Source organism: Mizuhopecten yessoensis, unplaced genomic scaffold (genome assembly GCF_002113885.1).
Source record: "Mizuhopecten yessoensis strain PY_sf001 unplaced genomic scaffold, ASM211388v2 scaffold716275, whole genome shotgun sequence".
NCBI lineage: Eukaryota > Metazoa > Mollusca > Bivalvia > Pectinida > Pectinidae > Mizuhopecten > Mizuhopecten yessoensis.
Window position 1 is genome coordinate 1 of NW_018480035.1, and position 11,524 is coordinate 11,524.

An 11,524-nucleotide genomic window follows, 5' to 3' on the forward strand; every position below is an offset into this window, starting at 1 on the left:
GTACAGTGTAGACAGGTTTCACTGTAGTAATTTACTCTTTAAGAGAGGCTGGTGTACAGTGTTGACAGGTTGCACTGTAGTATATTACTCTCTAAGAGAGGCTGGGGGACAGTGTAGACAGGGTTCACTGTAGTAATTTACTCTTTAAGAGAGGCTGGTGTACAGTGTTGACAGGTTGCACTGTAGTATATTATTCTCTAAGAGCGGCTGGTGTACAGTGTAGACAGGTTTCACTGTAGTATCTTACTCTCTAAGAGAGGCTGGTATACAGTGTAGACAGTTTTCACTATAGTATCTTACTCTCTAAGAGAGGCTGGTATACAGCGTAGACAGGTTTCACTGTAGTACTTTACTCTCTAATAGAGGCTGGTGTACAGTATAGACAGGTTTCACTGTAGTACTTTACTCTCTAAGAGAAGCTGGTATACAGTATAGACAGGTTTCACTGTAGTACTTTACTGTCTAAGAGAGGCTGGTATACAGTATAGACAGGGTTCACTGTAGTACTTTACTCTCTAAGAGAAGCTGGTATACAGTATAGACAGGTTTCACTGTAGTACTTTACTGTCTAAGAGAGGCTGGTATACAGTATAGACAGTTTTCACTATAGTATCTTACTCTCTAAGAGAGGCTGGTATACAGCGAAGACAGGTTTCACTGTAGTACTTTACTCTCTAAGAGAGGCTGGTGTACAGTATAGACAGGTTTCACTGTAGTATCTTACTCTCTAAGAGAGGCTGATGTACAGTGTAGACAGGTTTCACTGTAGTACTTTATTCTCTAAGAGAGGCTGGTGTACAGTGTAGACAGGTTTCACTGTAGTATATTTCGCTCTTTGACAGAGGAATTTGAAAATTCAACTGTTTTACACATCGGATTGTAAAATCAATGATTTTAAATTGTTTATTAATTAAACATGTTAACAGTAAATCGGAATCGGGTATGGATGGGGTCGGGTGAGGTTTGGGTTGGTTAATTGCTTCAAGCACTTGTTACAAACCAGATTATAATGTTTGTCTTTTTTAGTTTCACATAGTATATTGCCTTTTTAAAAGACACTTTATAGATATGAACTACCATACAATACTGTGTTTTCTTACTTCTCACCTTCTGTTTTCAGTAGTTTTAAAATTTTGTGGCCCTATGTGCCTAATGTATTTGTTACGTAATGCACAAAAAAATATTATAATACTTCTCATTTCATCATCATCAAGCACGCGTGTACATAAAAATCCCCAATATTTATGAATACGTGACGTAACTTTGTCAACATGTGACTTGTCGCTATAATTAGCGAGAATGAAAACCAGACATCTAATTTTAGAGTACACGATATGAAGATATCCGTTCAGTAGATAATAAAAATGGCTAGCTGCGACGAAGTATTCTCTCCCTGTGGGAAGAACCTGTTTTGTGCCGCTGACAATATCTGCCGTCTTACATGTGAAGACATCCCAGGTGAATGCAAACGTATGTACTTTTTAAGCAACAGTTTTTAACTTTTAATGAGGCTCCATTTTTCTTTGTTATTTGCTTAAGAAATCACTTCAACGCATTGATGATGACGTGAGATCACCATGTAACCAGATTACTAAAGGGGCCGCGGTGGCTAAGTGGTTAAGGCGTACGACATTCTGCTACCACTAGCCCTCCGCCTCTGAGTCGCGGGTTCGAGCCCTACGTGGGGCAGTCGCCAGGTACTTGCCATCGGTCGGTGGTTTTTCTCCGGCTTTCCTCCACCATCAACACCTGGCACGTCCTTAAATGACCATAGCTGTTTTTAAATACGACGTAAAACACAAACAAACCAAACCAGAATATTGAAGCGATATCAGCTTAAAGAATTCCATTTTTATTAAGAAAATAGGTTTTTTTCTTTCTTTTTGTGATATATAGATGTGTGTCTTGCAGAAATATTAGAAAAACATAATGAGGCCGCATATCATTTATAAGGTTAATATCGTTTATGAAATATCGTTTGTATATTACAATGTATGTAAGATATCTGATAAAAGTTTATAATAGATATAATAGACTTTTATCTTATATAATTTTATTTAATCTGTGTTATGCTTTCCTGCTAAACGTTATTTCGATTGAAAATGAGCCCTATATCCGGTATGCTTTATCTGTAAATACACATTCGCGTCGTATTTCATGCCGTATTCATATGTGGCCGGTTGAGGCCAAGAGAGAAATTGTTTGACAATCGATCGCAGCGAACGGTGTCAAGTCATTAATACATGTGAATTTATGTTTAGTGTATACCAACACTCTCGTTCAGACTTTGAATTATTTCACCTACTGATTGGTGGCAAAATAACGTATCAACTGAATACATCAGAGATAACAGAATTTCGTATGGCATCGGGCAATCATATTTCCAAAATGCTGAAGGCATACTTCGAATGATTATTCAATATGTTTGTGTATATCATTTAATGAGAAACACAGTCATGTCAAAAAGAAAAGCATGTTACTTTCATTCTTAACATTATTAATTATGTGTTCTTTTGTAAACTGTACTCAAATTGATTAACCTATTCCTGTGGTGTTAACTAATTCTGTTGTGCACTAATTTTGCCCTATCGTCTATTTGATTTTATATTTATTATCTTATATTTATCATTGTACGTACATTATTCTGTTTGTGAAATCTTCTTAAAGGAGGAAATAAAGAGAATAATAATCAATCCTTTTCGGTGTTTTTAATAAAAGCCCCCGCGAATAACACGAGACAGTCGTAAGAAGCAAACATAGTTCCATTCAAACATATTCTCAAAGACGCGCTACCGCCAATCGGACCACGCTTGGTCATTTTCGAGTATGCGACGGAAAAAGGCGAAGTGATCCGATATTGGCGCTACTGGAAGATATTCATTTGAACGGAGCAGTGTTGCATACCATCATTATTATTTAAAAGAGACGTATTTTCTTAATTATCTTAAAGAGACCTGATGACTTTAATATCATATTGGGTATCAGGGAAGGGATCCAAACATTTTCAGGGAATGAGAGGGGTGAAAACTTCAATTGTATTATCCTAAGTTCCTTAGGACATTTCACATACTAAAATGTCTGGTATTATAAAGTTTAAACAGTAAATGTAAATTCATATATGAGTAAAACATATAATGATACCATACTGCAAAATCCCTTCACAATCAATGGTCTTGCCATGACAAATACAGGTTTTAATGAGAGAAAAATACTCTTTCGTGCCCAGGGGTGTAGGATCCCCCCTCGGGATTTTCAAATTTGGCAAAACTCCTCCAAATTTGAAAAACCCTCGGGTGGAATTTCCATATTCTACACCCCTTGGCATGAAAGAGTCTTATAATATGATCGAATGTTTAACCAATTGATGCCATTCATTGAATTTTCTTTTGAAGAGTGACAGAAGACGTCTTTTTTTCTAGCTCCCTGTGAGATTCTAACCTACGTTGTCATACTGTTGATGATGGTAGCTTTGTGTTTAACCATCCTCTCGGGCGGCCTCTGTCTTTATCGTGCCAGTCACAAGAAGATCGAACGGGTGATGGCCAAATACCAACTGAAAGACGAAAAGGAACTGGAGAAGGCTCTAGAGAGGTAAGATGAGAGCTTTGTTTTGTATGAAACCATAAGAAAATTGTATTTACAACAACTGAAATGAATGACTGATGTGGTGGGGACTGTTCGTTTATGCGGAACAACCGATTTGACTATTTTTAAATATAATAACTTCGGGTATAAATCCTGGCTGACCTGCAAAAGTGTATGCAGTCCTTGCAAGGCTTTGTCAAGGCTCGCCTGAAAGCAGCATCAGATTACTAGGTCCGACCTTATTTCATAAACGAACAACTCTGGTCCAACCGGTCAAACCGTTTGGATCGCGATAAACAAAAGCGGCAACGTTGGTTACTGGGTCTGGATTAGCTAAGTATCAGGGTTTTCAGCTGATCCTTGACCTTTAACAATTTCAGATATCAAATCACATTTTCCCTGAAGTCTGAGGGTTCAAAACACATGTCAAATAGATGTGTCATTTCAAACCTACGTGTCAAAGCTCATTTTGTGGAGTAAATACTGGGTCTAAGGAAAGCACCCAGCATTACAATTAAAATTAATTATCGTCAAACAAAAAGCAAAGCGAAGCGTAGCTTATCGACGTATGCAGACTTGTTTTTTGTTTTAAGTATTTCACTTATTCCTTGAAGAATATTTTAATTGCTCATTTTTCTCAAATATGAATCTTTGATAAAATAACACTTAGATATAGCACATGCTTTTCGTTGGAGAAAAAATCCTTTTCCGGTATAGGTGATAAAAGAGGCAGTTGTATTCTATATATTACCCTTGGCGTAGATACACAAACAGAGGTCATTCTACGCTTAAAAGTGTTTGTTAACATTGATAATAGGCGTGAGAATGCATAACGAAAGTAGGGTTTTCCTGTATATCGTGTGTTTTGTGGCAGATGAATCACCCACTATCAAAAACAGATTACATCAACTCTGAATAAAGCTAGAATATCACATCCAGAAATAGATCATGGTCCCTAACCACTTCTTCGTGTTGTTACGAACTTATATCTTGAATAATAAATGTATATTGCACAGTAAACATGTGTTTTGTGTTAGAGTTAAGGATGTATGCTACGTTACGATTGAGTTTAGAGTTTAGGCAACATACTACCTTAAACAGTGAACCCGTGTTTTGTGTTAGAGTTAATGATGTATGCCACGTTACGATTGATGTTAGAGTTAAGGCGACATAGTACCTTACACAGTAAACCTGTGTTTTGTGTTAGAGTTAAGGCGACATACTACCTTAAACAGTGAACCCGTGTTTCGTGTTAGAGTTAAGGATGTATGCTACGTTACGATTGATGTTAGAGGTAAGGCGACACACTACCTTACACAGTAAACCTGTGTTTTGTGTTAGAGTTAAGGAGACATACTACCTTAAACAGTGAACCCGTGTTTTATGTTAGAGTTAAGGATGTATGCTACGTTACGATTGATGTTAGAGGTAAGGCGACACACTACCTTACACAGTAAACCTGTGTTTTGTGTTAGAGTTAAGGATGTATGCTACGTTACGATTGAGTTTAGAGTTTAGGCAACATACTACCTTAAACAGTGAACCCGTGTTTTGTGTTAGAGTTAAGGATGTATGCCACGTTATGATTGATGTTAGAGTTAAGGCGACATACTACCTTACACAGTAAACCCGTGTTTTGTGTTAGAGTTAAGGATTTATGCTACGTTACGATTGATGTTAGAGTTAAGGCGACATACTACCTTAAACAGTGAACCCGTGTTTCGTGTTAGAGTTAAGGATGTATGCTACGTTACGATTGAGTTTAGAGTTTAGGCAACATACTACCTTAAACAGTGAACCCGTGTTTTGTGTTAGAGTTAATGATGTATGCCACGTTACGATTGATGTTAGAGTTAAGGCGACATACTACATTAAACAGTGAACCCGTGTTTTGTGTTAGAGTTAAGGATGTATGCTACGTTACGATTGAGGTTAGAGTTTAGGCAACATACTACCTTAAACAGTGAACCCGTGTTTTGTGTTAGAGTTAAGGATGTATGCCACGTTACGATTGATGTTAGAGTTAAGGCGACATACTACCTTACACAGTAAACATGTGTATTGTGTTAGAGTTAAGGATGTATGCTACGTTACACAGGATTTATTTCTCAAGTATATATACATGCAAATCATTATAATCGATCGTCACCTTCTGGGATAGTTTCTCATATAATGTCAGTTTAACAGTAAAGCACCGTGTTCTCACATCGCGTGAGGCCATCTTAAATAAATATATTTAATGAGTGGTGAAGCCTACAGTATAGCTATATGAAATCCATGTAATGGTTAAAGCGGTTCAATTAATAGTGTACAAATTCTGTTCACATAACCACAGGGACTCGAAAATTTTGTACAGCTATATTTGGATCGAAACTAAGGTGTTCAGAATAATTTTACACGCTTAAGGGGTTTAGATCAACTTAAGGCAATTTTACCGAAAGTTGATCTAAACTCCTAAACGTGTAAAATCAATCTGAATTTAACACCTTAGTTTAGGTCCAATTATAGCTGTAACAAATTATCAGCTCCCTTTGCGCACAGCCAATACATGTATTTACGTCAGGCGGCGCGAAGGCAGTATGTCGCCTTAACTCTAACTTCAACCGTAACGTAGCATACATCCTTAACTCTAACACAAAACACGGGTTTACTGTGTAAGGTAGTATGTCGCCTTAACTCTTAACATCAATCGTAACGTGGCATACATCCTTAACTCTAACACAAAACACAGGATTACTGTGTAAGGCAGTATGTCGCCTTAACTCTAACCTCAACCGTAACGTAGCATATATCCTTAACTCTTACACAAAAAACAGGTTTACTGTGTAAGGTAGTATGTCGCCTTACCTCTAACATCAATCGTAACGTGGCATACATCCTTAACTCTAACACAGAACACAGGTTTACTGTGTAAGGTAGTATGTCGCCTTAACTCTAGCATCAATCGTAACGTGGCATATATCCTTAACTCTAACACAAAACACAGGTTTACTGTGTAAGGTAGTATGTCGCCTTAACTCTAGCATCAATATATATTCTACCATCATACACGCATATAAGTCGATCATTTCATTAATACGCTTTTTTTTATTATTTTTTACAGCTCCCAAAATCAGCCAGGAATGGGGAACGGCGGCTTTGATAACATTTCAAACAATGGTATGTAAAAAATATGAAGATATAGATGATTAAACTATACTTTTAAGTCATTTTTTCCCAATAAGTTTCACCTTGTATAATGTATCGCAGTGCCTGGCTACATTATATTTGGAGCTTGCGCAAGTCTAGGGTTCATGGTATCGAAAGCTCCAGTTCTGTTTCCGGCTATGCTCATGGGAAAAACACAAGTTTATTTATAAAGTTATTTCTGTTATTTTTAATTTCATATCAGGAAATTCCTAATTTTCTTCAGATCCATGTAGCTATAACTTGTAAATTCCTGCCGGTGAATCAATTCTACTTTTATCTTTCCCAGAGAGTACCGGAGGTGAGACAGTGGTGGTGGTGGTGTAAATCCGAGATATAGGACGGCATTGATTTAGTTTACATGACCTCGAACATGGATGTTACATCCCAGATATCGAACAACCTTATTTTTTCGAAATCCAGGACCTTTGGCGGTCTTGATTAAATCACCTCCGAAATTTTGGGTGGCGTTGGTAAACCCGAAATAGACTGTTTGACTTCGTTTGGTAGTAATTTGCCGAATACACAGTGTGTGTCCTCCATGCTTATTTTAAGGAAAATGATCTTAACGATGTCTTCGAAAGCTACGATGCTGAACTGTTGGATTCAACCCTGCCTAAATTTTACACAGAGGCTCGCGTAAAAGATCAGAACCATGAGGTTTTTTTTTAATTCATTGTTGAAGTATATAATAAAACAGTTATGGGCTTTTCACCAGCATAAAAGTCCATAATTGTATAATGTACTGTGTTTAGTATGTTATCCAGTGAATATATCCATTTATTACATACTTACTAATAAAAACGGGTCCTTTGTATATGCGATACGACACAATTGCTCTAACCCATATCAGCCCTCGCCATATCACACCCCAAAACCCGTATCAGCCCGCAAAACCCGTATCACACCCCTTTTGGAAAATTTTCGTTTTTCAATATTTCAAAAGAAAAATAGATCATAAGATAGTTGCTTTTATTAGTAAGTTTGTAATAAACAGAATAAAACACGCCTTTTTCCATATCACACCCAGTATCAATGGAATATGTGTATGTAGATGATTTGCGTTCATACCGGCATGAACATTGAAAAATGCCGTTCATTCCTTATGTAGATCTTAGGAGGGGTGTGTTGAGGTGGGTTTTGTGTTAAGTAGACCTGTCTTAGATACATTAAACAGATATTGAGATATTCTCTGTGAATGTGTATGTATGATTACGGAGGATAAAGGGGAGAGTAAATGTTTTCTTAGCCTCAGATGTATAAGTACTAAACGTTATGATAAATCCATACTTTTGCATCTTTTAAATACCTAAGAATTAATCAATTAACCTATACATTTTTTTTCAATATATATATTCATAAAGTATTTATGAGGCATTCAAAAAATGTTAGTAAGAAATATCATAGCGTCAAATATCTATGCTCTGAGGCAGTTGCTATTTTGTATATACATGCATTGCATTTTTAAGCAATTTTATCTTATATGGTGCTTTTATAAGAATGTATGTAGTTTTTGCAATTGAACGTTTGAATGTATGCATAGCATTATAAACATGTTATAAACAGGGCAAGCGAACTTAAATCTTGGGGCCCCTTTCTCATATCCGATTCAACCGGGTTGTCTGAATGCAGGCCTTGCAATGCTTTGTCAAGGCTCGCTGAAAGCAGCATCAGATTACTTCAGTAGGTCCGACCTTATTTCATAAACGAAAAACTCTGATCCAACCGGTTCAGCTGTTTGGGTCGCAATAAACGAATGCGGCCTTGGTGGTTGGTTAAGCGATTGGTCGTCCGTTAGTCCGCCTTCCGCAGTCAATTTTGTTTTCTTTTTATGAGACTACTACTGAAAAAAACTTATAGGGCATACTAATCTGCCAGTGCCATGCTGGTTAGACGGCTATCAAGTTCGTTTAAATAAATTACAGTAACTTTCTTTCAAAATTAAAGAAGAACTAAAATGTGTTAAAACCTTTAAATGACTTCTTCTGAAAAACCTAGATGCTTAGAATCATGATGTTTGGTCTTTAGTATAATATGCGCAGGTGATGAGTTATCAAATTTGTACAAATGAATAACCTTGACCCAATTTCAAGGTTAAACTATGATCAAATATGTTGATATTATGTAGAGTAATATTGTTTAATGTATTTGAATATGTTTGACTTTGACCCAGTTTGACTGTCACAGATGCGATATGAATAAGAGGTTAGCGACACGGGTCTGTTGGGCCTGTTGTTTAAATGTCAGACACGATTACACATTTTATTCTGACAATTTATATAACTTATAACTACAGGATTTACAATTCTCTACTAGTCACTTTAGCAATAAAATTGTACGAATTTATAATATTCACAGCTCAAAGTTTTCTTTATAACACTATTTTTTGGTTGATTTTTTATGTGTTATGTTTTCCGGTTAAGTTTGATTCTATCATAAATACGTCATTATTGGATGAAATCGACATGACTCCTCGTTTGAGTTTTTGATTTAATTAATTCCAACATCTCATCTCACACGGTTTTATGTGTCACGTAAATTTCATTCTCGGCTGAATTCGAAAACCTGATGCTCTCAAGGACTACGAATACAAAATCAGTATCAAGTACTTCATTTTCTTCATTTTCAGCACAATTTTCTCTTCTCTTTTTCCATTTAAGTTCAAATTTCCATGTTATACATTATGAACTTGATACATATTTATAAGTCGTTTCGATAGGCATTTTATTTTTATTTTTTTATTTTATTTATTGTGAGGGGAGGGGAAGGAGGCACATTACGTGAGATTAGAAATTCTAGCTGTCCAATTGATATTGTCGTACTTTCTCATATTCTTGTCTTTACAAATAAATATAAAATATATTGAAGTTTTAATTGTTTTCTGTAAAGATTTCTGATAATCACGTACATTGTCTACTCGTGTACCTGGTTAATAACTGTCTACACGTGCATGCGGACACTCACAGTGAGAAAGGACAGAAAATTCAAAGTCCCCGACTGCTGAGGGGTTGGTAGGGGCTTAGGGTCTTTCATCCTCGATAGCCCCAGGGGTTACGCTTACTTTCGCTCTCTACACCCCTGGAATATGTCATAGCAAAAATCGAAGGCTCAGTGTGCACCACTCTGTTGATGAGACGAGAAGGCTAGTTCGATCAAAAGAATCTCGCGGTCACGTAACGGTAAAAAATGACAGGCTTTGAAATCGGGCGTCTCTCCTTTGTAATCTTCAAAGGAAAGGTATCAGCCTAGCGATTGGTCCGGGTTTTTTTTACCTGAGACCAATCAAACAGCTATCTTCGTGCCTTCAATTTTGCTATGACATATTCCAGGGGTGTAGAGAGCGATAATGAGCGGTCTTCTTGTTGTGAGGTTAGGAGAGTACGGTGGCTGAATTGTGCCTTTTCGTTGTTTCGTCTTTTCGCCCAAAAAGAACGAAATTAAGTCCCTTTCAAACCTTTGCTTGTTTCGTCTTTTTACTCCAAGAAAATTAGATTTATTAGTTTGCTTGAATTTTGAATTTCGCTCGTTCGCATTTTCACCCCCCAACCTTTAATAAAATAGTAACTTGAGACGACAAATCCCACAGCGAAAAGACGAAAACATGTACGCCGATTAGTACTAATTAACAATGTAAATGATGCATTTACGTTATCTATCTTATTAGGCGGGGTATACAGGTTCATATCCCCTGCAATCATTTTATGTTTCCCTAGCCGCAGGAAATACACATCTCTCTTTTGGGAAATTTTAAGTCCTTATATTTTCCACCTAATCGGGTAGATAACGAATTTGTCATACCACCGAGCCATGGTATTTTCCTTGTCAGTTATGAGATGCAAGGAAGTGGAATTATCAAGTGTCAGTATACTTAATAAACCATACAAATATGAAATTAAAATAAATTTAGTTTGTAATAAGTAAAACAGTTATGTGTGAACGTAAAGCCTATGTTCACACGAGTTACCTCCCCTCGATCGCCTTTCTCTTACGTGGGATTCACACAAGTTCTCCCTCGATCGTTTGTCTGGAACGCTCAGCTGGCGGAAAACTATTCCCAGTCTGTCCCTTGGTATATGGATTAACAATAATTCAACAGAAACTGATCAATGAGAATAAAGATATGTTATTCTGAAGTTTGACAAAATTTTCGTATTCACAAAAATGAATTTCGTTCGTCTTTTTGCATCGGAAATAGATCTACAAGATTTAGCGAACTTAATTAAATTCTCGTTTTTTTCTCTGCCCTTTTTTTAGCATTGAGAATGAAAATACTTTAATCTGTTAAATGTGACGACTGCCGACGGCCATGTATGTACGTAGCTCATATTGGTTAGAGCGTCCGTCTAGAGGTTCAAATCCTAGCTGGGTCCGTATTCATGAAACCGTTCTCATGCTCAAACTCAGATTCTGTGCTCAAGTCTAATTTCTTGTTCTGGTGATAAATTAATAAAAAAAATCCATATTTTCTCAATGATTTGGGTTCGAATCCCGATCTAGCTGTACATCTTTTTTCCTGTCCTGTAACAGGACAGAGGATCAAGAAGCTAGCTGTGTAATGCGTGAATTCTTAGGGAAGTTACCTGGTAATCATAATATTAATTAGAGGTGTTACAAAAATTCAGAGACATATAAAGCCAAAAGAAAATGTTGACACAAAGCATTTTTGTTTTTGTTTTTGTTTGGTTATTTTTTAACCTCCGGGAGCCAGATTGGTATAGGTTGGTACATTGCAGGCGCGGATATAGGGGGGGGG

General features: G+C 36.8%; 1 protein-coding gene across 1 annotated transcript; it reads left to right on the forward strand.

Annotated features, from left to right (window-relative positions):
* The first annotated feature begins 1,320 nt into the window (after positions 1-1,320).
* Positions 1,321-7,493, forward strand: LOC110442529. The gene is made up of 4 exons (XM_021486174.1): positions 1,321-1,470; positions 3,420-3,591; positions 6,689-6,744; positions 7,061-7,493. The coding sequence occupies exons 1-4, from the start codon at positions 1,365-1,367 to the stop codon at positions 7,096-7,098; spliced, it is 372 nt and encodes a 123-aa protein (XP_021341849.1). The 5' UTR covers positions 1,321-1,364; the 3' UTR covers positions 7,099-7,493.
* The last annotated feature ends 4,031 nt before the right edge of the window (positions 7,494-11,524 follow it).